The sequence below is a fragment of the Pyrgilauda ruficollis genome, unplaced genomic scaffold, assembly GCF_017590135.1.
Source record: "Pyrgilauda ruficollis isolate IOZ18807 unplaced genomic scaffold, ASM1759013v1 scaffold192, whole genome shotgun sequence".
Classification (NCBI taxonomy): Eukaryota; Metazoa; Chordata; class Aves; order Passeriformes; family Passeridae; genus Pyrgilauda; species Pyrgilauda ruficollis.
This window is the reverse complement of record NW_024518318.1, coordinates 551,265-578,363: the sequence shown is the minus strand read 5'-3', so window position 1 is coordinate 578,363 and position 27,099 is coordinate 551,265. Positions and strand designations below refer to the sequence as shown.

General features: G+C 51.8%; 2 protein-coding genes across 6 annotated transcripts; both read right to left on the bottom strand.

Moving 5' to 3' along the window:
- Nucleotides 1–7: 7 nt before the first annotated feature.
- On the bottom strand, nt 8–18,953 carry SLC25A42 (solute carrier family 25 member 42). Of its 2 annotated transcripts, none has more exons than XM_041465807.1 (8): nt 18,905–18,953; nt 11,024–11,140; nt 8,699–8,810; nt 6,887–6,912; nt 5,579–5,745; nt 4,454–4,570; nt 3,972–4,123; nt 8–3,005 (listed from the first exon to the last, which is right to left on the bottom strand). In XM_041465807.1, the coding sequence occupies exons 2-8, from the start codon at nt 11,099–11,101 to the stop codon at nt 2,680–2,682; spliced, it is 978 nt and encodes a 325-aa protein (XP_041321741.1). In that variant the 5' UTR covers nt 11,102–11,140; nt 18,905–18,953; the 3' UTR covers nt 8–2,679. The 2 variants fall into 2 exon arrangements, with proteins under 2 accessions (XP_041321741.1, XP_041321742.1); XM_041465808.1 differs by lacking the exon at nt 18,905–18,953 and adding an exon at nt 12,088–12,785.
- A 973-nt stretch (nt 18,954–19,926) lies between these two features.
- ARMC6 (armadillo repeat containing 6) lies at nt 19,927–26,832 on the bottom strand. 4 transcript variants are annotated; one of them, XM_041465809.1, is made up of 8 exons: nt 26,709–26,832; nt 25,624–25,783; nt 25,118–25,200; nt 23,858–24,428; nt 23,086–23,231; nt 22,430–22,561; nt 21,841–21,978; nt 19,927–21,106 (listed from the first exon to the last, which is right to left on the bottom strand). In XM_041465809.1, the coding sequence occupies exons 2-8, from the start codon at nt 25,742–25,744 to the stop codon at nt 20,894–20,896; spliced, it is 1,404 nt and encodes a 467-aa protein (XP_041321743.1). In that variant the 5' UTR covers nt 25,745–25,783; nt 26,709–26,832; the 3' UTR covers nt 19,927–20,893. The 4 variants fall into 4 exon arrangements, with proteins under 4 accessions (XP_041321743.1, XP_041321747.1, XP_041321744.1 ...); XM_041465813.1 differs by having other exon boundaries at nt 25,624–25,780; nt 26,709–26,806; XM_041465810.1 differs by lacking the exon at nt 26,709–26,832 and adding an exon at nt 26,417–26,564.
- Between the last annotated feature and the right edge of the window lie 267 nt (nt 26,833–27,099).

The window sequence follows — 27,099 nt, the reverse complement described above, 5'->3', positions numbered from 1 at the left end:
GGGGGGAAAAGAAATGGGGGGAAAAGAGAAAAAGGGGGGGGGAGGGGAAAAAGGGAAAAGAAGGGGGGAAAAGGGGAAAAAGTGTGAATAGAGGGGGAAATCAGCCCCCAGAAGGTACAAAGTGAAGATGCCAAACGGGCCAAGGAGCTCAGGAAAGCTCCCCCAAACCATCCCCTGGTGCCTGAAGTGCCTGGAGCATCCAGGCCGTGAGGGGAACACGTGCTTGGGCTGTTGGAAAAATGCTGAAAAGCTGCAATTTTGACGTTTTGGGTGCAATTTTCTGGACCTGGTTTTCTCGAAGTGCCAGTGCGGGGCTCAAGGTGCAGGAAGAGGGAGAGGAAAAGAAAAACAAAAAGCACAAATTTGGTGGTGATGCTTTAAGGATCTGTGAGAAAGGGGAGTGGGGAATTAAATTTGAGAGGAAGAAAATGAAAAATTAGGGAATTGCAGGAAAGGGAAAAAAGGAAAAAAAAAAGGGAAAAACTCCTGTTTTGTTTCCTTTCTCAGAGCTCTTCCTGGCCAGCACACCCCAGAAAAAAATCTGGAACGTGTGTGAATCCATGCAGGGAAGAAGAGAAGGGAAGGGAACACTCTGTTTCCCCTTTTCTACATTCAAAAAAAAGGGAAAAAAAGGGAAAAAAAAAGCTTTTTAAACCAACCCAAAGCAGCAACACACTCTGAGAAACAAAAGCACCAAAACCATCAGAGGCTGAACTCAAGGATCTGCCCCTGGACGAACACCCAGCCTGCAAAACTTGTGGGGAAATTGGCTGAAATTCTGAATTTAAATCAGGTGCAGCTGCTGATTAAAAGAAAAGCTTGTCAGCACTCCCAGGCTCCTGGAAATCCTGCTTTTCCCAGCTGGGAGGGGACAAGGAAGGGAGAGGACATAAACACTGCTGGGAATTCCTCCCTCTGGATCAGGACTAGAGCAGGGAAATTGGCTTCTCCACTGGAGAAAAGAAATGGGGGCAGAGCCAGGGGAAAGCAGAGCTGGGAGATTTCCACAGCCCCAAAACAATGACACAGAATTCGTGGCCACCACCTCCCCAAACCCCAGGGGTCTTTAACTCCCAGGTAAATCAGGGAATGTGTGGCCCTGCTGGGCTCAGGGGCAGAATTGCTGAGGTTAAATCCCAGTTCCAGTGCTGGGGACAATCTGTGTGCCAACACTGCAGTGCCACTCCCACATCCCCTGATTCCTAAGGAAATATTTGGCATCAGGAGCAGCTTGGTGCTCCGAAGAAGTGCAAAGACAAAAAAGAAAGGAGAAGGCTGCTCCTGCCCCCTTGTGCAATTCCTTCCATTCCCACTCATTCCCATCCAGCTACAACAGCTAAAGCACAGAACAACCAGGAAAGGACAGGTTTTAAGGTAAATCTTGGTTTTTTCTTACATTATGGACTCTCTGGAAAGGGATTTTTTCCACCTTGGTTTGTGTAATCTATCATCAGAGGAGTCTGAAGTCTGCTCTGACTTCTGAATTCAACAGAGGGATGGATCACCCACCAAAAAAATCTCCATTTCCCTGAAAACTGATTGGAAAGAGGAACACTGAGAGACTCCCGACCGTTGGCTGTGGAATCCCAGCTGGAAGTGATTGGCACTGCAGGGTCAGCGCTGTGGTGCCCACAAGGGTTAAATTCCAAGGGGGATTTTAGGGATAAAACAGCTGAGGGGATGAGTTAGTGAACAGAGGTGACAGGACCTACACAGCAGGTACCAAAAAGGACAACCAGGACGCCCAGGGGCCGGGCTCAGCTCCCAGGGACAGCTTTTTTTGGGGACAGCCCAGGCTGCAGCAGGGTTTGTTCTCCCACGGTGCATAGAGCAGCGATAACACTGAATGAAAAAAGGGGGTTTGGGAGGATGGAACACCTCCTCCCTCAGTGCCTGCAGCCCTGGAAAACGCTGCCTCTCCAGGGCAGGGCAGCACAGAAGGAAAACACAGATGCAGCTGGAGTGGATCCGGTTTGGGAATCCAGGCACAGACCTTGCTCGGCGACACCGACAGCACACAGAGGAAAATTTCCTTTATAAAAAGGCTCAGAACTCCCCTCCTCTGCTGCCTCCAGTCTTTGGTAATCTCAGAGGGACACCACAAACGAGGGACATTGATGCAGCTCAACCCAAAAGCAAGGAAATCCATGCAAAAAGGGCAGCGTTCCCAGCCAGAGGAAACATTCAGCTTTCGGAACAAGTGTAGTGTCCTGGGCCTGCTCTGCCCTGCTTCCACAGCCCAGGGGAATCTGGAATTCCCTACGGACTACACTGGGATATTGCACTTGGCAGAATGTAGGGAGCTACAAAACTGCCCCTTCCCAGATCCAGGGGTTCATTCCCAACAGCTCCGAGCCCCCTCTTCCATCAGCCACCGCTTCCCTCTGCCCACGGAGAGCCAGGTGAGGAGCCAGGAGCAGCACAGGTGGGGTGGGGAGGCTCCACTCCTGGGGGCAGAGTCCAGCACAAGGCTGAGGCAGCAGCTGCTTTGGAGGACTCAGCTCTGCAGGATCGGCAATTTTTCACTTAGGGAACGGTCAGGCTTCCAAATTAAAAAGGAGAAAAAAATCCAATCCGAAAACAACAGGAAAAAAACCCCCCAACAAACAGGCGAGTTCCCAGCTGCAGGAGCACGTGGGAGGCCAGGGAAGAACGACCTGCTCTTTGTACACAAAGCCACTACCTCTCGAGGCCGGGGCCGTGCTGCAGCTTGCGGAGCAGGATCTGCGTCAGGTCGAAGGTGGTGAAGCTGATCCCCACGGCGATGGGGCCTTTCACCCAGTTCATGCTGAGCCCTTTGTACAAGCCCCTGACGAGTCCCTCCTCCCTGACGATGTCCTGCATGGTGAGCAGGATGGAGCTGTAGCTGTGGCCCAGCACGCCGGCCGTCTGCATGCGGCGCCGCACCACGTCCAGCGGGTACGAGGCCGACTGGCCGATGAGGCCGGCGCACGCCCCGAACAGCAGCCGCTCCGGGGGCGAGGGCTGCGCCTTCCCGCTGTGCTCTGGGGGGACACGCAGGGGGGTCCTTGGAATCCACTCACCGCTCAGGGGACACGGTGGAGGGACGGAGGCTTCCTTCCTGAGGTTGCGCTCGGGAGGTTTCGTTACCCGCGTTTTGTTTTCCCACAAGTTGCTCTCCCGAGGTTTTGTTCCCCAGGTTGAGCTCCCAAAATTTTGTTCCCCAGGATTTGTTCCCCAGGTTGAGCTCCCAAAGTTTTGCTCCCAAGGTTTTGTTCCCCAGGTTGAGCTCCCAAAGTTTTGTTCCTCAGGACTTGTTCCCCAGGTTTAGCTCCCAAAGTTTCGTTCCCCAGGACTTGTTCCCCAGGTTTAGCTCCCAAAGTTTTGTTCCCCAGGATTTGGTCCCCGGGTTGAGCTCCCAAAATTTTGCTCCCCAAGTTGAGCTCCCAAAGTTTTGCTCCCAAGGTTTTGTTCCCCAGCTTGAGCTCCCAAGGTTTTACTCCCAAGGTTTTGTTCCCCAGGCTGAGCTCCCAAAATTTTGCTCCCAAAGTTTTGTTCCCCAGGTTTTGCTCCCAAGGTTTTAATTCCTCCAGGTTTCTCTCCTGAGGTTTTGCTCCCCAAGTTTTGCTCCCAAGATTTTGTTCCCAAGTTCCTCTCCCAAGGTTTTGTTCCCAAGCTTTTGTTCCCCAGGTTGAGCTCCCAAGCAAAATCATTAGAAAGGGTCCCAAAATCACTAGAAAAGGTCCCCAAATCACTAGAAAAGGTCCCACGAAACAAAACCCCGAGTGATGCCACATTTACTGACAGTCACAGGTACAACTCCCCAGGTTTTGCTCCCAACTTAGTGCACAACCAAGTCCCTCTCCACCTGGAAATTCCCTTTTTCCCCCCACAATTCAGACCCAGCTTTCCTGCAGCTTTCCTTGTCCACAGCCCGGAGCTGCACAGAGCCCCCCACCCCAACACCAGGACTGCAGCACCCCAAACCCTCCGGCATTTCCTGCATTTACCTGCGTGCACCTTCTTCAGCGTCTCGTAGGTGAAGAAGCTGAGGCCGGCGTAGGGGATGACGCCCAGGATGGTGGGTGTGAAGCCCCTGTACAAGGTTTTCAGCCCCTCCTCACGGGATATCCGGATGAAGACGTGGACAATGCTGCTGTACCTGCCGTGGGGACAGGGGGAGAGCAGACCTGCGCTGGTCAGCGGCTGGGGTGTTCCCAGCAGGGCTCCCTGATGGATTAATTGGTAATTAATTCGGCTCCGAGCTCATCGGGCAGCTCAGAGGGGGTTTCAGCTCTCTTGGGTTTTCCTGGATCCAGCTGGCCTCCCAGTATCCATCTCCTCCCACATCCACACCTCTGGACACTGAATCGCTGCTCAGACCCCGGGGCTTTATCCCACCAAAGCCTCCCAGCAAGAAATTATCCAAAAAATGGCAATAAAACCACGTGACCTTTTAAAAAACCCAAAAAGTTGTGTATGAGGCACTTACATCTCCTTGGGCGTGACAGCCATGCGGGCACGGACCATGTCCAGGGGGTAGGTGAGCATGGCAGCCGTGGTGCCAGCCAGGGAGCCGGCAATGAAGCGAGGGAAAGGCGTCAGTGCCCTGGAGTGGGGTGAGAGAAGAGACCACACGTCACCTGCAGCTGCAAATCCCACCTGGCTGCTGGGAACGGCACTGCTCTGCCTGCTGGGCATTCCCGGCCATCCCACAGGGAAAATCCGTGGGGAGAGGAGGCTCAGGGCTCGGCTGGAGCATCCCCTCAGCCTCCCCCTCAAAGGTTCCACCTTGGAGCAGCCCCCTCACAGCTTCTCTCTTGGAGCTTCCATCTTGGAACTTCCCCAACTTCTCTCATGGAGCTTCCATCTTGGAACTTCCCCTCACAGCTTCCCCTCAGAACTTCCCCTCATGCTTCCCTCTTGGAGCTTCCATCTTGGAGCTTCCCCCTCACAGTTTCCTTCCCCCTGGAGCTTCTCCCTCAAAGGTTCCACCTCACAGCTTCCCCTCAGAGCATCCTCTCGGAACTTCCCCCTTGGAGCTTCTCTTCACAGGTTCCCTTCATAGCTTCCTCCCAGAACTTCCCCTCACAGCTTCCCCTCAGAACTCAAAGCTTCCGTCTTGGAACTTCCCCTCAGAACTTCCACCTCAGTTTCCTCTCAGAACTTCTGCTCACAGCTTCCCCCTCGGAGCTTCCATCTTGGAATTTCCCCCCACAGCTTCCCCATCAGAGCTTCCCCCTGGGAATTTCGCCTCACAGCTTTCCCCATGGAGCTTCTCCTCACAGCTTTTCCCTCAGAGCTTCCAACTCAAAGCTTCCTCCCTAGAGCTTTCCCTCACCTTGGAGCTTCCCCTCACAGCTTTCCTCTCACAGCTTCCATTCTGGAACCTCCACCTCAGAGCTTCCCCCTTGGAACTTCCATCTTGGAGCTTCCCCCCACAGCTTTCCCCTCAGAGATTCCATCTTGGAGCTTCCCCCTCACAGCTTTCCCCTCAGAGATTCCATCTTGGAGCTTCCAGCTCACAGCTTCTCCTCAGAGCTTCCCCCTCACAGCCTCCATGTTGGAGCTCCCACCCTCAGGACCCCAGCAGGACCCCAGCCCCGCAGCCTCTTACTTTCCCTGGAATCCGTAGTAGTTGCCCAGGATCTGCTTGTACTCCTCGTGGGCGCAGAACTGGATGGCGGCGTAGGGGATCACCCGCACCATGGTGGCCGAGTTCCCTCTCCAGAGGCTCCAGAAGCCCTCGTTGAGGTAGGTGTGATAGATCAGCCTGTACGCTTCCTGAGGGGACAAAGCAGCCGTGGGGAGCAGGCCAAGGGGAGGGAGCGGAGAAACCAGCCGTGGGGAGCAGGGAGAGAGGGTAAATCACTGAGGGGAGCAGGGAGAGAGGGTAAATCACTGAGGGGAGCAGGGAGAGAGGGTAAATCACTGAGGGGAGCAGCCCAAGGGGCAGGGAGAGCAGGAACCAAGGCAGGGAGCTGAACCCACAGATAAACCCTGCCCACGGAGCTGTCATGGCCACCCTGGCACATCCAGGTGCTTTAAAACGCAGTTTGTGTGGAATAAATGCATAAATAAATATAAATTAATTAAAGGAAAATATCAAAATTGCACTGTGCATTTGTTTTTCAGAACATTTCCATGCCTGGATTCCAGAATCCAGTGAGGGCAGAGTGAAGCTCCACGCAAGAGCAAGGAAGGATTTTTAGATCCCAGCCTGCCTCGTTTTCCCTCTCAGGGAAGGCACAATTTGTACAAAACCCCTTCCCAAACCCAAATTCATCTCCCTGGGGCCAGGCAGGAACATTAGGATCACACACATCACGCGTGGAAAAGCTGGAATGCACAGGGAAAAAGCCCTCAGGAAGCCAGGAGAGGGGTGAGATCCCGGATTTAATTCCCTGTAAATGCTGGAACAACTCCTGTGTGGTTGGGGAAGAGAATGAGCACTAGAAATGGTCCCAAGATCACCAGGAAAGGTCCCAAAATCACAAAGAATGGTCCTAAAATCACTGCAAAACATCCCAAATCACTAGAAAAGGTCCCATAAGCACAAGAAAAGGTCCTATAAACAAAAAAAGATTCTATAAACACAAAAAAAGGTCCCATAAACACAAAAAAAGGTCCCCAAATCACCAGGAAAGTCCCACAAACACCAGGAAAGGTCCCAAAGCCACTAAAAAAGGTCCCAAAAGCCAAAGCCCTGAGTGATGTCACTTTTCTTGTCACATCACAGGTACAACCTGGAGTTTAAATCCCCTCAGCAATCACTGTCCTAATTAATCCTGTAATTAAAAACACCATTCCCAGTCTTTCCCTCTATGTTTTCATGGACTGCTGCTGATAAATCCCCAAAAAAGTGAAATACCAACAAAAGATTAATTAAACATTTCAGACCAACAGCAGACAGACATCACCTCACCTTGGCAGAAAATCTTTTTGAAGACACTAAAAATAAAAACAACAACAAAAAAAAGATTAGGGCTTGCAAGACATAAAAACAAATATTGATCCATGAATCCCTAAATAAGGGATAAATAAACAGGTGTTTTGGCTAAAGGGATAAAAACAGAAGGAAAAGAATGAATGCAAGAGGAAGCAGAAATTCTTTGTCTCATAAACGCTCCCATAATTTAGCACAAAATTCCATTTTTTTTCCCCAGCTGCTTGTTAGGAAAATTCAGTTTCAGCAGAATAAATGAATAAATAAAAACAACTAATGAAAGGAAAACCATCAAAACTGCACTGCTCACTTCTTTTTCAGAGCATTTCCATGCCCAGATCCCAGCCTCATTCCAGAATCCAGCGAGGGCAGAGCGAAGCTCCACGCAAGAGCAGCTCCATCCCAGCCAAACCCCCATGAACTCCCTGGTTTTGATTTTTTTTCTCCTTTCCCTTGCATCCATCCAAAGTGACAGCACCTCCAAAGGCACGAGGCAGGCTTTGGGAGGCAGGATTTGTTTGGCAGCTCTGCCAAAGGAAGGGAAAACCCTGGCTGGAAAGCTTTAATGAATGTGGCTCCAATTAAGGGGCTGCTGCAGCTCCTGCCTCGCTCATCTGAGGCTCTGGGAGCCTCTCGAGTGTATCCAACAATTCCATGCAAATCCACTTTTCCCCACTGCTGCTCCTCTGTGCAATTCAATGCTTTTATTTGGAATTTTTCTTTTTTTTTTTTTTTTTTAATTTTAAGGAATAAAAACTACCTCGATGAACAGTGATGGTTATCAAGGGGGTTTTGTTCCTTTAAAAAAATTATTCAAAATAATAAAATGATTGAGTTGTGGGGAATTTATTGAGTTGTTGGGATGGTTTGGGCTGGGAAAGCTCATCCACCCCTCTGCCATGGACACTTTCCACCATCCCAAGCCCCATTCCTAACTCAAGGCATCACTTTGATGATCCAAAGATATTTTCCTTCCTCACAGCCAGGGAATAAAACCCCTCAGGGCAGCAAGAACCTAAAAAAAACCCCACCAGATCCCAAGAAATTGCTCCCATTGAGAGACTTTAATCCCACCCTCTCCAGCCCCTGGGATGGGCTGAACCACACAGGGATTTTTAGGAATGTGGCCTGCCCAAATTCCAGCTGATCCCCTGGCTCAGCCCAGCTCTGTGGCTTCCCTCTCCTCCCTGCCCTTGATGTTTCCACCCTAAAATGAACCTGGCTGTGTGATTTGGGTGGGAAAACCCAAAAATTCAGGTAATCCCAGCCCCCCTGATCCACATCCCAGCAATTGCAGAGCTCCTTGCTCTGCCCAGAATGAAAATCATGTGAGTAGAAATCAATTCTAAATTAAATGTCAGCCAGGGATTAGGCTGAGCCCAACTCAGTTAATCTGGGACGTCACCAGGATTAAAATTCTTGGCTTTCCCAAATGTCCACTGAATTAAAGGCCTGTGCTGTTCCCTTTGGGATAATTGGAGGAATTGCACTGCAACAGATCCCAAAATCCCCAAATCCTGCTAAACACAGGGAAATTCTCTGTTCCACTCAGAGGAATGTCATTTTCTGTGACAATTCAGGGTGCCAGAGCACACAAATCCAGGCATGCAGCAGCTCCAGGGCCTGCTGCCTCTCATTTCGGGCACAATTTGGGCACCCAGCCCTCAGCAGGGAACCCCCACAGCCCAATTCCCCTTTCCCAGAGCCTCCACATCTCCAGGAGAAGGAGATGGATGAGCACAAAGGGCTTAAAGTTAAAAACAATTTGGGAAAAAAGCCCAGAGGACTCACCCTGGAACATGATTTTTGTCCTGTCCAGAGGAGCCACTGCAGTTTTAGCCACAGCCCCAGCCAGAGCCCCAGACATCAGGGAGTTCAGCACTTTCTTCTTCTCCTGGTTATCCTGGAAAAAAAACCATTGGATAGAGGAGAAAAAAAAAAAATCAATGCCACAAGGAATAATATTTCATCTTTTCTGCAGCATTCACCCCGGGGCCAGGATTTGGGTCAAAATGTTTCACTGAGTTTCCAGCACAGTGAATTGCTGGTTGGACTGTGAGGCAAAATTCCAAGCATTCCTCTTGCATGTGTTGTTTTATCCCTGATATTTCTCTTTCTTCTCCCTCCCCACGATTTTTAGGCATGGGCAGAAGGGAAGTTTCTGGAAAAGCACACAAGCCCTATTCCCACACCATTCCCAAGCTCCTGAGGGTAAATCCAGGCAGTTTCCCCCTCTGATGGGTGGAATGAGAGGGATTTTGCTGCTGGAACTCCCGCCACAGCTCATATTTATAAAATCAGCATTTTTCTCCCACAGAGAATAACAACAACAACAAAAAGCCACAAAATCCAACCCCGTGGAGGTTGTGCAGTGAGAACAAGCCCAGGCTTGATGTGTGAACTTTTGACACTTGGTGGAGGAGAGCAGTTAACATTTTCCTTGTGTTTCCCAACCCCAAAGTTAATGTTTATGACCCAAAAGCCCTGGATCAGCTCAATTCCCCCTTCCCAGCCGTGCAAAGTGAACTTCAGCCCCAGATTTGGGTTAAAACCCAGCAAGGCTGGGAGGCACCTCCCTTCTCCCTTCTCCTGAGGTTCCAAGCAGCCCAGGAGCAGGGAAAGCCTGGAGTGGTGCTGCTGGTGCAGCCTGCCACCTCAGCCTGGACTGGAACTGTCCTGTGTGCCACTGGGAACTGTCACTGGGATCTGTCCTGTGTCACTGGGATCTGCCCTGTGTCACTGGGATCTGCCCTGTGTGCCACTGGGAACTGTCACTGGGATCTGTCCTGTGTGCCACTGGGAACTGTCACTGGGATCTGTCCTGTGTGCCACTGGGATCTGTCACTGGGATCTGTCCTGTGTCACTGGGATCTGCCCTGTGTCACTGGGAACTGTCACTGGGAATGGTCCTGTGGGTCACTGGGATCTGTCCTGTGTGCCACTGGGATCTGCCCTGTCACTGGGAATGGTCCTGTATGTCACTGGGATCTGTCACTGGGATCTGCCCTGTGTGCCACTGGGAACTGTCCCGTCTGTCACTGGGAATTGCCCTGTCTGTCACTGGGAACTGTCCTGTGTGCCACTGGGAATTCCCAAGCCCTTCCCAAGGGGATGGGAAGGTCTGGATCCCCTCACCCCATGGATTGTACAAATGCTGCAGCTTTTGGGAGTCCAGAGCTCAAATCCAGACTGGGCTGGGATCTGTCCTGTGTCACTGGGATCTGTCCTGTGTGCCACTGGGAACTGTCCCGTCTGTCACTGGGAATTGCCCTGTCTGTCACTGGGAACTGTCCTGTGTGCCACTGGGAATTCCCAAGCCCTTCCCAAGGGGATGGGAAGGTCTGGATCCCCTCACCCCATGGATTGTACAAATGCTGCAGCTTTTGGGAGTCCAGAGCTCAAATCCAGACTGGGTTGGGGTGGAAGGAGCTGAAAATTCATCCCATTCCATGAGCAGGGGCATTTTCCACCAGCCCAGGCTGCTCCAAGCTGGCCCTGGGCACTTCCAGGGATCCTGCTCTGGGAATTCCAGCCCAGCCAGCAATTCCTTCCCAAAATCCCACACAAATTCCCTTTTTCCAGCCTGAAGCCAAGCCATTCCCTGTGTCCTGTCTCTCCGTCTTCATCCCAAATCCCTCCCCAGCTCTCCTGGAGCACTTCCAGGCTCTGGGAACAGCTCCAGGGTTTCTCTGGAGCTTCCCTTCTCCAGCCTTGGGCAGCTCCAGGGGCAGCTGCTCTGGGAATTCCATCCCAGCCAGGAATTCCTGCCCAATATCCCATCCATCCCTCCCCTCAGGCAGTGGGGAGCCATTCCCTGTGCCCTGGAATTCCATCCTTTATCCAAAGTCTCTCTCCACGTTCCCTGGGGCTCCCTCAGGCACTGCAGGGTCACAGTCAGGTGACTCTGGATCTTTTCCAGGCTGCACAATCCCAATTTTCCCAGCTTTTCCCCACTGCCCCATCCCTCTGATCATCCTGGAGCCTCCTCTGGACTGGCTCCAGCCCCTCCAGGTCCTCGCAGGGCTGGATGCAGCACTGCAGGTGGGATCTCCCCTGAGAGGGGTGGATTGCCCCCCTGGAGCTGCTCTGGACCCCCAGCCCAGCCCCTGCTCTCACCTCTGCAGGAATCCGGGCTGTGACGGGCTCCACATCCCTCTGGAATTCCACTGGACCTTCTCTCACACCATTACCCATACCAGGCACACTTCCACGGGGCCAGGAGAGCTCCAGCTCCTAAATGCAGCCCAAAAAAACAAAGGAAAAATGTCAAAAATGGGAAATATGCTGGTGACACAGCACAGGGATGGGAGTGACCCACCCCCAGGGCCACTTTCAACAGGAAATCCCTCTCCCAATTCCCTGTCAAAGGGCATTTCCAGGATCCTTTCCATTCCTTTAAGGTATAAATGGATTTTTAGGGGGTGCCAGATAAAAACTGTGCCATTCATATCAACCCTTCTCACCCACAAAGAACTCAGCTGCAATAAAACACCAAAATATCCAAAATTTCCAGGGAAAAGGAGCAGATCCTGCCCTCTCTCAGTGTGAATTTTGGTGTCTCCTTGGCACTGCTGAATGAGACACTGGAGAAGGAAGGTGGAAATTTAAAATATCCATAATTTCCAGGGAAAAGGAGCAGATCCTGCCTCTCTCAGTGTGAATTTTGGTGTCTCCCTGGGACTGCTGAATGAGACACTGGAGAAGGAAGGTGGAAATTTAAAATATCCATAATTTCCAGGGAAAAGGAGCAGATCCTGCCTCTCTCAGTGAGCATTTTGGTGTCTCCTTGGGGCTGCTGAAGGGACACTGGAGAAGGGAGGTGGAAATTTAAAATATCCATAATTTCCAGGGAAAAGGAGCAGATCCTGCCTCTCTCAGTGTGAATTTTGGTGTCTCCCTGGGACTGCTGAACGAGACACTGGAGAAGGAAGGTGGAAATTTAAAACCCTCTGGAAAAAGGGGAAAAAATAGTCCCAGGAATGAGTCCCCAGGACTGGCAGGAGCAAGCAGAGGTTATTTTTGGAAGAGAGGGATCCAGTGCCTCACACGTGCCACAGAGGCCACTCTGGATCTGATGTGCTGCCTTCCAGGAGTCCCTTTCCTCCCAGGGTGGTTTGCACAGGTTTTTCCTGCTCTGAGATGTCCCAAACCCAACCTACAAGAGGAAAGGTCAGCCTGACCTTGGCTGCAGAGTGTGGATGAAGGAATAATTCTATTTAAATGGAATCATTCTCTTTTTCAGCTCTGACTTTCTGTTATTTCTGCCTTTTATGCTGCAGCTTTTTCAGCCTGGAATCTTCAGGGCTGGAGTTGCTGCTGTGAGAACCTTGAGGTGGCTCTGGAGGGGCTCTGCAAGGACAAAAATCACTTTTCATAGCCACAGAGCTGCTCCCACAGCCCCACTTTGGAAGGTCAAACCCTCCAAGGGGTGTTTGATTAGGAAATGAGAATTCCTGAATTCAGGCACCTCTTCCCCCCTCCCTCTGACTGCGAAACCTCGGCCACAACATTTCACTCACGTGGGGATAAAAAACCATTTCCAGCCTCTTTTTTCCCCCTTTTTTTGACAATCTCAGGTGCTTTATGCTTGTCAGCACCTTTCAGACGTGCTGACCTGCTTTTTTTCCCCTCATAAATTAACAGCAGGCCTCATTTCCCCGGCCTGGCAGATTTCAAACACAAAGCTCAGCCTCGGCTGAACTCGGGCGTGACCAATTTGGGATGAAGGAGCCTCACCCTCGCTCCAAAGTGGGGAAAACACACCCGGAGAACCTTAATTATCCCAGAATTAACAATGCTTTGGGTTGGGGAGGACTTTTAGGATCATCTCATCCCACCCCAACACCTTCCACCACCTCGAGCTGCTCTGAGCTGGCCTTGGGATTCCTCTGGGAATTCCTTCAGCACCAAAATTCCTTCACACAGCCAGAATTCCTTCCCAGTTAATTATCCCAGAATTAATCATGCTTTTAGGGGAGGACTTTTAGGATCATCTCATCCCACCACCTCGAGCTGTTCCAAGCCAACATTGGGGGCTTCCAGGGATGGGGCAGCCACGGCTCCTCTGGGAATTCCATCCCCACCAAAATTCCTTCCCACAGCCAAAATTCCTCCCCAATTAATTATCCCAGAATTAATCATGCTTTTAGGGGAGGACTTTTAGGATCATCGCATCCCACCCCACACTTCCACCACCTTGAGCTGTTCCAGCCCAGCCTTGGGATGGGGCAGCCACGGCTCCTCTGGGAATTCCCTCACCCCCAAAATTCCTCCCACAGCCAGAATTCCCCCCCAGTTTCCCAATCCCACGTTCCCTGTGTGAAGCCTTTCCCCTTTCCCCTCTCCAGCCCCTGGAAGTTGCCTCCCTCCCTCGGTTTTGCTGTCCCCCTCAAGCTACAGGTCGGACTCCCCAAAGCTTCTCCTCGCTTCCCAAAACTCTGGGAAATTTGGGGAACCCCAAATCCAGGGATTCCCAACCCCTGAGGGTGTTTTGGGAGCTCAGGGAGGGATGAGTGCAGCTTTAATGGGATAGAACACCCCACACAGCCTGACCAGCACTGCTGGAGAAGTGTCACCACCTGCACCAAGCCAACAAAAACCCCACAGGCATCAACAGCAGAGACCACCCGTCATAATTATTAATTATTTCTAATTATTTCCAGTTCATTCTAATTATTCCTAACGAGCTGCAGTCATTTCCGTCCCTTCTCACTCCTTATCTCGCAGGGCTGGAAAAGCTGTAAGATCCCTTTTTGCTGGGTGCAGACACTGTCCCTGCCCTGCAATAAATGCAGGTCGCACCATGGGATCTGTCCCTGCCAGAAACCAGCCCGTCCTGCTCACACACATCCCTTCTCCAGCCATTTATTGGTTATGTCCTTTACAGTTCGTTTACATTTATTCTATTTACTGATTTATTAATACTTGTTATTGTATTATGGTTATTAATGTATAATGTATTTAGAATAATTTTATTTATATTATTTATATTTTATGTATATATATATATTTTAATTTCTTTTTTTCTATTCTTTATTTTTGCATAAAGAGATTATTTACCCCACATTTACTGCACAGCGCTCCCTTCGTCCTGCTCACACACATCCCTTCTCTATTCTCTATTTATTGTTTATGTCCTTTACAGTTCATTTATAATATATTTATTCTATTTATTGATTAATTGTATTACTGTATTATAGTTTTTAATGTATGATATAGTATTTGAATTTATATTATTTTATTTATATTGTTTCTATTTTATGTATATATTTTTTAAATTTTTTTTCTTTATCTTTGCATAAAGATGAGATTATTTACTCCACAATATTCCCTTTTATCCTGTTCACACACATCCCTTCTCTATTTTCTATTTATTTATTGTTTATGTTCTTTACAGTTCATTTATAATATATTTATTCTATTTATTGATTTATTAATATTTATTAATGTATTATAGTGATTAATGTATAATGTATTTAGAATATTTTATTTATATTATTTATATTTTATGTATATATATATATTTTAATTTCTTTTTTTCTATTCTTTATTTTTGCATAAAGATGAGATGGTTACTCCACATTTACTGCACAGCACTCCCTTTTCTCCTGCTCAGACACATCCCTTCTCTATTTATCTATTTATCTATTTATATTTATATTATATATTTATATTCCTGAGCTGCTGCACAGCACTCCCTTTTCTCCGCTCCCTTGGCAGTGCCTGAGCCCACCCACGCCTGTTGGTGCGCTCCATTCCACTCACCAGCACGCGCGGGCTCCAGTGCAAAAACAGCTTCATTCATTCATTTATTTGTTATTTTTGTTATTTTTGGTCCCTTCTGCTGCCCTCACAGCTGGATTTCACTCTGGGCTCAGGCTGGCTCTGATGTCAGGGGGTTATTCTGACCGAGAATTCACACCGGAGCCACAAAAAACAAGAATTGTCTGAAAATTCAGTCTGGATTTAAAGTTTTGGTGTCAAATTTGCAGTGCCTGGGAATCATCAGAATGATGGGAATCATCAGGATAATGGGAATCATCAGAATGATGGGAATCATCAGAATGACGGGAATAATCAGAATAATCACTCCTTCCCACAGCCAAAATTCCTTCACACAGCCACAGAGGGATTATTCAGATTATTCCCATTATTAGATTATTCCCATTTTTCCAAGGGAGTTGGGAACCAGCAGAGGGAACCCTGGCAAGGGCAAACAGAGCAATTATTCTGAATATCCCATTATTCTGAATATTCCCATTATTCTGATTAGTCCCATTATTCCCATTTTTCCAAGGGAGTTGGGAGCAAGTAGAGGGACCCCTGGCAAGGACACACAGAGCAATTATTGAGATTATTCCCATTATTCCCATTATCAGATTATTCCCATTATTCCCATTATCAGATTATTCCCATTATTCCCATTATCAGATTATTCCCATAATTCCCATTTTTCCCAGCGAGCTGGGAAGCAGGAGAGGGACCCTGCAATGACACACAGAGCAATTATTCCTATTATTCAGATTATTCCCATTATTAGATGATTCCCATTATTCCCAATATTCCCACTATTCCCATTATTAGATTACTCCCATTATTCCCATTATTCAGATTATCCAGATTATTCCCATTATTAGATTATTCCCATTACTCCCATTATTCCCACTATTCAGATTACTCAGCAGCAGAGGGACCCTGCAATGACACACAGAGCAATTATTCCCATTATTCCCATTATTAGATTACTCCCATTATTCCCATTATTAGATTATTCCCATTACTCCCATTATTCTGATTATTCCCATTATTAGATTATTCCCATTATTCTCATTACTCCCATTATTAGATTACTCCCATTATTCTGATTATTCAGATTATTCCCATTATTATATTATTCCCATTACTCCCATTATTCCCATTATTCTGATTATTCCCATTATTAGATTATTCCCATTATTGGATTATTCCCACTATTCAGATTATTCAGATTATTCCCATTATTAGATTATCCCACTATTCAGATTATTCCCATTATTAGATTATTCCCATTATTGGATTATTCCCACTATTCAGATTATTCCCATTATTAGATTATCCCACTATTCAGATTATTCCCATTATTAGATTATTCCCATTATTGGATTATTCCCACTATTCAGATTATTCCCATTATTAGATTATCCCACTATTCAGATTATTCCCATTATTAGATTATTCCCATTATTGGATTATTCCCACTATTCAGATTATTCCCATTATTAGATTATCCCACTATTCAGATTATTCCCATTATTAGATTATTCCCATTATTGGATTATTCCCACTATTCAGATTATTCCCATTATTAGATTATCCCACTATTCAGATTATTCCCATTATTAGATTATTCCCATTATTGGATTATTCCCACTATTCAGATTATTCCCATTATTAGATTATCCCACTATTCAGATTATTCCCATTATTAGATTATTCCCATTATTGGATTATTCCCACTATTCAGATTATTCCCATTATTAGATTATCCCACTATTCAGATTATTCCCATTATTAGATTATTCCCATTATTCCCACTATTCAGATTATTCCCATTATTAGATTATTCCCATTATTCCCACTATTCAGATTATTCCCATTATTAGATTATTCCCATTATTGGATTATTCCCACTATTCAGATTATTCAGATTATTCCCATTATTAGATTACCCCCATTATTCAGATTATTCCCATTATTAGATTACCCCCATTATTCCCATTATTCCCATTACTGGATTGTCCCACTACTCAGATTACCCTGCATTGTCACCCAGCTCTGCTCCCTGCAGCCCTTCCTTATCTGCAGAGCTTTATCTCAGGAGGGCACAGCTCCTGCAGCAGCCAACCACTACAAGTTCTTCTTTTTCCAAGAAAAAAAACCCACCCCAACCCCTCCCCGAGCTCCACAAAGTTTGGGTCTTTTTTGGTTATTTTTTCTTCAAGGAAATATCCTAAAGAAACAGTGAAAAAATATTATTAAATCATGTTTTTTCCAGAAAATAATCAAATTTAAATTCAATTTTTTCCAGAAAATAACCAAATTTAAATTCAAGTTTTTTCCAGAAAATAACAAAATTTAAATTCAATTTTATTTTTACTTTATCTTATTTTATTTCTATTTTATTTTATTTTTTATTTTATTATTTTTTAAATTTTTATTTTATTTTATTTTTACTTTATCTTATTTTATTTTATTATTTTATAAATTTTTTTTTTATTTTATTATTTTCTCCCATGTTTGCCTGGGACCTGAGCAAAGGGGATCCAGGGCTGGGTTTCAGCAGGAATCCTCTGCCAAGGGAACGTGACAGCCCCAGGAATTCATTTTGGATTGAACTGAGTTTTTGAAATGTAATTTAATTTGATTTTCTTGCTGCCCTGCCCTGCCCCGGGCGGTTTTGGGTTAGCACACAGAAAGGGGGAATCATACAGACGGGGAAATGGGGGAAAGTTCATGAAGACGTGGGAAAATGGGGGGAAATCCATAAAGATGTGGGAAAAAGGGGGGAAAATCTGTAAAGACATGGGGAAAAGGGGGAAAAATCCGTAAAGACATGGGAAAATGGGGGAAATCCACAAAGACATGGAAAAAGGGGGAGAAAGTTCATAAAGACATGGAAAAAGGGGGGGAAATCCATAAAGACATGGAAAAAATGGGGAGAAAGTTCATAAAGACATGGAAAAAATGGGGGGAAATCCATAAAGACATGGAAAAAGGGGGGGAAAATCCATAAAGACATGGAAAAAATGGGGGAAAATCCATAAAGACACAGAAAAAAGGAGGAAAAAAATCCAGAAAAAAAGGGAAAAACAATCCCTAAAGACACACCAAAAATGAGGAAAAATCCAGACAGGGGCTGGCAAGGTGGCAGCAGGGCAGGTTTGGGCCGGGAAAGCGTGGGAAAGAGGGAAAGCAGGGGCTGGAAGGGCAGGGAAATAGGGAGAACAGAGGGGGAAAGCAGGGAAGAAAGCAGGGAAAAGGGAGCAGGGAAAGGGAACAAGGAGGAAAGCGGGGAAAAAGAGCAAGGAAGAAGGCAGGGAAAAGGAACAGGGGAGAAAAGGAGCAGGGGGAAAAGGAGCAGGGGGGGAAAAAGCAGCAGGGAAAAAAAGGAGCAGGGGGGAAAAGGAGCAGGGGGAAGGCGATGCCGGAGGGAGCGCAGCCGTCACGGAGCCCCGTGGATCCCTCACGGAGCCCCGTGGAGCCCTCACGGAGCTCCATGGATCCCTCCCGGAGCCCCATGGAGCCCTCACGGAGCTCCATGGATCCCTCACGGAGCCCCGTGGATCCCTCACGGAACCCCCGTTCCGCCCTCACGGAGCCGCATGGAGCCCTCACGAAACCCTCACTCAGCCCTCACGGAGCTCTCCCGGAGCCCCGTAGATCCCTCCCGGAGCCCCGTGGATCCCTCACGGAACCCCCGCTCAGCCCTCACGGAGCTCTCCCGGAGCCCCATGGATCCCTCACGGAGCCCCATGGAGCCCTCACGGAGCCCCATGGATCCCTCACGGAACCCCCGCTCAGCCCTCACGGAGCTCTCCCGGAGCCCCATGGAGCCCTCCCGGAGCCCCGTGGATCCCTCACGGAGCCCCGTGGATCCCTCCCGGAGCTCCATGGATCCCTCCCGCCGCCCGGGCAGTGCGGGCCGGGCCTCCCGCGCGGTGCCGCAGCCCTGAGCGAACGCAGCCAAGGCCGGCGCCGCTCTCCCGCAGCTCAGCCCGGCCCCGCACGCCGCCGCCGCCGTCCCGCTCTCCCGAGCGCACCGAGGCGGCCGCGCCACAGCCCCGCGGGCCCGGCCGGCACGGGGTGACCCCGCGGGAGGCCGCGGCAATGTCACACGGAGCCTCGCGCCGCCACAACGCGCGCTGCTGGCCGGGCCTCGGGAAGCAGGCCGCGGCGGTGGAGCCTCGGGGCCGTGTCAGCGCCCGCGGCGGGGTCGCCCCGGGCCGCTCCCGCACTCACCGGCTCCGCTGCGCGTCCGCCCCGGCCGCGTCCGCCGCCGCCAGGCCGCCCCCGCTGCGCCGCGGGAGGCGGGGCCCGCCCGGGGGCGCGGCCAATCGGCGCGGCGGGGGCAGAGCCGTGTGCGGGGATTGGCTGCGCGGTGAGGATTGACAGGTGAGCCGGCCAATCGGATGAGGGGGAGGCGCGGTAAGAGGCGGGGCGCCGGTAGCAGCACGGGGCGGGCGGGGAGCGCTCGGTGCGGGGGCGGGGAGCGCGGCCGGGCCCGGGGGGACTGCCCGGGACCCCGAACGGCACTGCCGGGAGCCCAAAGAGCCCGACCGGGGATCCCGAGCGGCCTCGCCAGGAGCCCCGGCGAGTGCTCGGCTCGCGGAGTGACAATCCTGCCCGGTTCCACCCTGCAGCACCCGTGCGGGGCGCGGAGATCCCGCCCGTTCACACCGGGGATCCCATCCCGGAGATCCCGGCCGGCTCCGCTGTCCAGCACGGCCCCGGTGTCCTTCGGGCCGGGGCTCTGGCCGGTCCCCGCGGCCCCTCAGGGCTCAAAGCCGGGGCAGTGGCGGTGGGAGCGCAGCTCCAGCGGCTCTCGGTGAAAGGGGAAGGAAATGAAATCCCGCGGGTCTGATTCTCCCCCAACCTTTGGGAAGGAAATTAAACCCCGCAGGGAACCCCCTGTTTGATCAAACCCACCCCAAACCCACCAGGAAGGCAAAGCTCGGGAGCCACAGGCTGCACCAAACCCGCTGCCCTCAGTTCTCATCATTCTGCATTTTTTCCCCAGCTTTTGCCCACTCTGGGGGCCCTTTCAGCCAGGGCAGGGTCAGAGCAGTGCCCAAAGCCCTGCAGCCTCTCCTCCTGCACGGGGGGAGGGAGCTTTGAAGAACACAGTGACCTTTGCAATGTGCTGGCAGCCAGCAGAGCAAATCAACTCTGCTCGAGGCTTTACTCACAAACTCAGCACTCAGGCATCTCCCAGCACCTCGCTTTTCCTGCCACAAAAACAAGGCTCCACAAAGAGCCACCCAGCCCTGGAAGGTTTGTTTTATAAGGTCACCATTTCTACAGAGAGTATCACATTAAAAACATCCACTCACAAAACCAGCGGCGCAGGAGGAAGGCCCAGCACCAGAGCAGGGCTGCCACAAAAGCCTTCAGAGCCTTTCTGGGGCCTGCTCTGCCCACAAATCCAACAAATGCACAGTTCTGCCTCAGTCCATGAGGTTCTTGGCCCGTTCACTGCAATGAAAGCATTCCTGGATCCAGGGCAGTGCTAAGAGGTGAGGAAGCCTGGCATTCCCAGTGGCACCACTGCCTGCTTGGTCACACTCTGGAATTCCCACCCCGCTGCCAGTCCCTGCCCTGCTCCCCTCACTGAGGGAGAACATGAACTTTACTCCTGGATGCCAACAGTTCCTTTGGATATTATCCCAAATCCTTACTTTGCTTTTTTTTCTTGCTTTTTTTTTTCCTTTTTTTGGTGTTTTTTTGTTTTTCTTTAAAACGTTACGCTGGCGGAAAAATCCCAAACAAAGCAGCGACACAAGAGTGGGGTCAGCAGTAAAAGAACAGGGCAACGGGACAGAGAGAGCTCATTGACAAATGCTGGGATTCCTCCTCACCCAGCCCCTGACAGGGGCACAAATGGGAACCAGCAGCCAAACTCCGGGCAGGACAGAGCCAGCCCTGCTGTCAGAGCAGTGAGAACAGCCCCGTCCTGCACGCCAGCGGGGAGCAGATCATCTTCAGCCATGAGATGATCCAGGGAATGATCACTACACAGAGTTGATTTGCAGGCTGTGAATGCAGAAAGCCATTTCAGCTGTAGCTCCCCAGATAAAAGCTCCCTGCAGCCTTCCCAAGCCAGGAAATTTGCTTCCAAGTTCGCTGCGGGTGTTCCAGCCGGGCGTCGGGCAGAACCATCCACGCCGCTTCCCACCAGACTCCGGGGGCTCAGACACTTTTTGCATCTTCCCTGCTTGCTGAAAGGAGGCTTCACTGAGCCAGGCTCCCCTTCTGGCCCGTCCAGAGCTCCCGCAGCTCCACCTTGCAGCCCAGGTCCCTGAGGGCAGCCCTGGCCACGTCGTCGCAGTCGCGGTGCGCGGCGCGCGCCTCGGCGATCAGCACCTCGGCCCCCAGCGCCAGGATGGGCCCGCACAGCTCCCGGCTGCGAGCCACCAGGTTCCGGATCAGCATGCAGGCCTGCTTCTGGGGACAGGCAGGCACAGGGTCACGGGGGTCTGCAGGGGCCCACGGGGGTCTGCAGGGGTTTGTAGGGGGCCACGGGGGGCACTGGGGTCTGCAGGGGGCCATGGGTCTGCAGGGAATCACTGGGGTCACAGGGGTTTGTAGGGGGCCACAGGGGGACACTGGGGTCTGCAGGGGTTTGTAGGGGGCCACGGGGGTCTGCAGAGGGCCATGGGGTCTGCAGGGAATCACTGGGGTCACAGGGGTTTGTAGGGGGCCACAGGGGTCACGGGGGTCTGCAGGGGGCCACGGGGGTCTGCAAGGAGCCATGGGGTCACTGGGGTCAGCAGGGAGCCACGGGGGGCACTGGGGTCTGCAGGGAGCCACGGGGGTTTGTAGGGAACCACAGGGGTCAGCAGGTTTTGTAGGGAGGTCAGTGGATTTCTGAGGGAAGCCCAGGGGTCAGCGGGTTTTGGAGAGAAGCCCAGGGGTCAGTGGGGTTTGTAGGGAACCACAGGGGTCACTGGGGTCTGCAGGGAGCCACAGGGGTCAGTGGGGTTTGTAGGGAGCCACAGGGGTCACTGGGGTCTGCAGGGAGCCACAGGGGTCAAGGGGATGACAAATGTAGGGGGGCTGCACTGAGTCGCTGCCTTCCCAACCTGTCGGAATTTGCTGAGTAAAAGGGAAAAAAAAAAATCCCAAAGAAAACAAACGAACAGCCCTGCCTGCCTCAGCAGGTGCTGTGAGGGACATACCTGCACAGCCACCTCTCGTGGGTGAGCCTTCATGGCCTGCAGAGCTGCCAGGGCCCCGCCGCTCTCCATGATGACGCTGCAGTTCTCGGGCTTGCGCAGGGCCAGCATGCACAGGGCTGCACAGCCCTGCTCACAGATCTGCAACACACAGGGCAGCACGCTCACTGCCTGCAAAGCTGCCTTGCAGCCAAAGAAATGTGGGGTTTCTTTCCTGTTATGGCAGTTTTGGAGTTGTTTTTATTGTTTTGAAGTTTCTCCCGCTGCGGCGTCCTGCTGCTCAGGCACGTAAAGCAAGGGGAGGGTTGGAATAACGATCTTAGAGATATTCCCAACCTTCATAATTCTGTGTTTTGCACGCCAGAGGTGTCAAACACCATCCCCACCATCTACCTGATTCAGGAATAAGAAAAATAAACCAATACAAGGTGGAAAAGCCCTAAATTCACACAAATATTGGACGCTCTGCAGCCGAGCGCTCGAGGCCCATCCACTGCTCACACACATCCTGCAGCTCCAGCTGAGCTCCACGCCCATCCCAGAGGGAACTCCCAAGGCCCTGGGGGGTACCTGAGGGCAGCCTGGAGGGTACCTGAGGGTTGCCCAGGTGGTGGCTGATGGCCAGCACGATGAGGTCGGTGGCCCCGGCCTCCACGATGGCGTCTTTGACGTCGTCGTTGCCGGCCACGGCGCGGATGGCGCTGAGCACCTGCTTCACCACGTCCTGCCCCGGGGGGAAACAGCACATCAAAAAGCAGCACAGAGAGTTGGAGAGCTCAGAAAGCAAAGCAGAACATCCCCCATTCCATGAAAATGGCTGTGGCAATTATCAGTTATAAAAACTCTACCCTCAGTCGCTTCCTTGCTGCACAAGGAACCTTCAAAAACTCTGCCAGACCATCGGCGAGGCTTAAAAAATCACACATCAACCTCTGGGACTTGAGCATTTAAATGCTTTGTTTGAAGTCTCTTTCTGGTGGAAAACCAACCATTCAGCTTTTCAGAGAGCAGGCAGAGTTCTGCTGGTGGAGGCTGGAGGATGCAGGGATAACTCTGAGCAAGAAGCTCACAAATTTTACCTTTAAAATTTAAAAGAATTAATTTAATTCTATAAATAGGGATCAGAGGGGTTTCAACCCTGATTGCACCCAAATTATTGCACAGGCTAAGGCTCATTAATTAACATGAACCTCACTGCTGAGGATGAGATGCTCCCCAGTCCACCCCCAAACACTTCCCAGTGCTCACCGGGTGCTCCATGCAGTCAGCCAGCAGAGTCACCATGAAATTTAAGCCCCCAAGGTCCACGATTTCCTGGCAGAACTCATTCCTGACTGAGAGGCGAGAGAGGGTGGCACAGAGCTCGCTGAGAACCCCAGAGTTATCCCTGAAGGCTGCGGAGGAGAGAGGAGGGATGGAGTCATTACTGCACACTTAACGGGGTTTACTTTGATTAATTACACAGGAAGCATTTCATTTTATGTATTAAAACAGGGGAGACGACACCTGATCACTCTGTTCCTAGCCAGAGTCACAATGTCTTCTCTGGGCAATAGGGCCCTAAACCTCTAAAATCCTTCCTAAAATCAGTGAAAAACTGCTCTGATCATCTGACTGCTCCACAGGTTATCAGCAGCACATGGTGGCACTTCCTGGCTCTATCAGGCCACATTTCACGGATAGAATTAAACCCCATTTGAGTGACAAATTCTTGAATCGCCTCCAAGGAGCTTCAAGTTATGACAAGGAGAGAAGAAATCAGACAACGGGAGAAGAAATCACAAGTGATTCCCGAGAAGAAATCACAAATTACTCCCGAGAAGAAACCACAAGTGATTCCTGAGACAATGAGAAGAAATCACGAGTGATTCCTGAGAAGAAATCCAAAGCAGTTCCTGAGAAGAAACCACAAGTGATTCCTGAGACAGTGACAGAAGAAACCACAAGTGATTCCTGAGACAATAAGAAGAAATCTCAGCTGCTTCCCCATCAGGATCAACATCCCCAGGGCTCATTTTACCTTTTGCAGCCTCAATGAGGACTCTCAACCCATCGTTCTCCAACACAATCATCTTGGCGTGGTCGTGGGCGTGACCGAAGGGTACACGGATGTCATCGTCGAACGTCATGACCCTGAGGGCCGAGGCTGCCATCCTGACCAGCTCAGCACTGCTGCCGTGCTGGGTGATGGCTCCAGTGAGGAGAGGGAGGATGCCACCCTTGACAAAGCCCTGCCTGTTGTGCTCGTGCTTGAGGCAGGCGTGGCGCACGCAGCGGATCCCGGCCAGCGTCACCTCGGCGTCCCCGCGCCGCTCCCGCAGGCTCCGCAGCAGCAGCTCCTGCCCCGCGGCGTCCAGCAGGTCTGGCTGCCCATCCAGCAGGGCACCCAGCGTGGAGAAGGCCTGGAGCAGCAAATCCCTGTCCCCTGCAGCCAGCTGGCAGGCAGAGAGCACGGCGGGGTAGGCGCCGTTCTGGCCGGCCAGGTGGCGGAAGGCGAGCTGCTCCTTGCACTGCGCGGCGAAGGCCGACAGCTGCTGGGGCAGCTGGGCCACGTCCTGCTCTGCCACGGCTCTGCCCAGGCACTCCAGGGTCTGAGGGACACACCAAGGGTTAGTTCTGCACCTGGAGCGTGCAGGAGGAACGGCAAGGTGGTTATTTTGAGGTTGAAAATCGGTTTGGGGTGATGGGAGCGGTGGTTGCGGCGTTTATGGGGTTTGTGCACGCAACCCCTGGAGGGACAGGGCGTCCCTCTGCCACCTCTGCCACAGCTCCACTGGGCACCAGCACCAGCTGAACTGGGTCCAACCAGCTCATTCCAGCTCTGCAAGTGTCCTTGGCCAGGCTGGACAGAGCCTGGAGCAACCTGGGCTAAGTGGGACCGATCCCCACCTTGTCCCCAGCCCAGAGCCACATCCTGTCACTCGTGGGACACCTCCAGGCGTGGGGACCCCAAACCTCCCTGGGCAGCCCTGACCACCCTCCCCGTGAGGAAATCCCTCCTGATGTCCCAGCTGAGCCTCCCCTGGCACACCTTGAGGCCGTTCCCTCCTGTCCTGCCCCGGGAGCAGAGCCTGACCCCACCTCACCTACACAGAGCCTTCCCTGAAACGTGCAAGGAGCTCTTGGAACATTTTATATTTGCAGAAGAAATGGGAATAACTGCCTGAGGAGCTCCCAGAGAAATGGGGCAGAGGCACAAGTTGGCCTAGTACTATTATTATTATTATTATTATTATAATTATTTAACCCTGAGAGAGAGAGCAGCAGTTTGTGCCCCTACCAGCAGGATTTGATGCTTTTGCCTCTGCCCGTTCTCAGAGGCAGGAGGTCGCACAGCTTTCACAATATTGCTCAGGTCCACACCTAAAAGGGGAAACAAAACCAAGTTTAATATTGGTTCCAGGAGAACCAGAGTCAAATAAACAGCATTAGTTCCAGCTCTAGGGAAAAGCTGCCAAGGTAACCACAGAGAACAAAGATGAACTTGTAAAGATGCTGAAATGTTCAACTCTGACTGTAAGGTCGGATTCTGTCTGGAACAAAGCTAGATGTTAGTTGAGGGGGAGAAAAAAGAAGGATTTCATTTCACTGACCAAATTTTGTCCTCCAGCTTCCCTCTAAGCAGTTTTGCAGTCATAATTAATCCACAAAACCAGGTCAGCATTAATGGTGTCTCTGTTCCACTTCACAAAGGCTCCTTTCCAACGCTGCACGACCCATCTTTGCCTGCAGCATTCCTTTAAACCCTGGGATTTCCAAAATCCCAGCCTGCAAAATGCACAGTACCTTGGGCCTCAAACTGCTGCACAGCTTCCCTCACAGCCTCCTCGGGCTCCATCTCGAACTCGGTGATGTTCTCCTGCACCGCGTCGTCAAACGTCTCCTGGGCGATCTGCTTGGAGCCCATGGTGCTGGGCTGGGCTGGATGCACCTCGGGGTCCTGCTGCTGAGAGAGGGACAGCTCCTTTTGGTACAAAACCTTCCAATAGTTCTGTAACCTCGGGGTCCTGCTGCTGAGAGAGAGACAGCTCCTTTTGGTACCAAACCTTCCAATGGTTCTGTAACCTCAGGGTCCTGCTGCTGACAGAGGGACAGCTCCTTTTGGTACAAAACCTTCCAATGGTTCTGTAACCTCTGTGTCCTGCTGCTGACAGAGGGCCCAGCTCCTTTTGGTGCAAAACCTTCTAACGCCCAGCAGAACCCGAGCAAGGGGCTTGTTCTACCCCGGGACAAAAGCTCAGGACTCTGAATCAAAGATACCCAGCCAAAGGCAAGGCCGGTGTTTTATTTAATGGGGAAAACGCGGCGGGGAAGAGGGATATGGAGACATTTCAGCAGCATTTTCATAGAGTTTCAGGAGCTGTCACCGTGACGGGGCTGCAGCACGGAGGGCACCGTGCCCGGTCACAGCCCCCGGCCCTCAGCCCGCCCTGCTCCGCTTCCCCCGGGCCCTGGCGCATCCCACACCCCTCAGCAGGCCCCGCAGCCCCCAGCGACGCGGAGAGGGCCGCGAAGGAAGGCGGCGGTGCTGGGGGAGCTCCGGGGCGCACCCGCGGCCCCGCTCCCCCTCACGACCCACCTGTACTCCCACCGGCCGCCCCGCCGGACAAAAGGCGAAGGCGGGACGGCCCCACTCGGCCACCGTACGCGCTCTCTGCGCATGCGCTGCGGCCCGAATTCGCACCGCTCGCCCTCGCACCGAGCGAAAAAGACCGCGGGAGGGCGGCAACGCGCATGCGCACCGCTCCCGCGCCCGGCCGCTCCTACGCACGCGCAGTAGGCGCAGCGTGCCCGGGCTCGCCCGCAGGGCAGCGGCTGCTCCCTCAGAGCGGGAGGCCGCGGGCCGCTCCCCTCGCTCCCGTCCCGCTTACCGGCAGCGCGCCCGCACCGTTAGTACCGCCCCGCGCCCGGCGGCAGGGGATGAGGCTGCTCCGCGCAGCGCAGGCGCGGCGGGAGGGGGCGGGACACGGCGGCGTGGTTAACGCATGAGGAGGCGTGGCCCGTGCGAAGGGGAAGGCGTGGTTATACCGACGAGGGGCGTGGCCTAGGAGGGGGCGTGTCCACCCGCGGTCTCCGTGAGCCCCGGGACCGGCGGGAGGGGCGTGGCCGTCAGCGGGAGGGGCGTGTCTACCGGCGAAGGGGGCGTGGCCAGCGGGAGGTCCCGGTGTGGCGGGAGGCGGCGGGGCCGCCTGGGTGAGGGCGGGCCGGGCTCGGGCTCCGCTCCGGTTCCTCCTCCCGGCGCTGCGCGGGGGGCGGCGGCGG

Bases quoted from the DNA above. Each gene is read 5' to 3' on its own strand.
- ARMC6 (XM_041465809.1), bottom strand. From the start codon at position 25,744: ATGGGCTCCAAGCAGATCGCCCAGGAGACGTTTGACGACGCGGTGCAG. The intron at 25,201-25,623 runs GTACTGTGCATT...TTCCCCTTTTAG, and splicing joins GCAGCAGTTTGAGGCCCAAG to GTGTGGACCTGAGCAATATT. The intron at 21,979-22,429 runs GTACCCTCCAGG...TGTGTGTTGCAG, and splicing joins ACCACCTGGGCAACCCTCAG to ATCTGTGAGCAGGGCTGTGC.
- SLC25A42 (XM_041465807.1), bottom strand. From the start codon at position 11,101: ATGGGTAATGGTGTGAGAGAAGGTCCAGTGGAATTCCAGAGGGATGTG. The intron at 8,811-11,023 runs GTGAGAGCAGGG...TTTTTTTTCCAG, and splicing joins CAGCCCGGATTCCTGCAGAG to GATAACCAGGAGAAGAAGAA. The intron at 4,124-4,453 runs GTAAGTGCCTCA...TCCCCACGGCAG, and splicing joins GCTGTCACGCCCAAGGAGAT to GTACAGCAGCATTGTCCACG.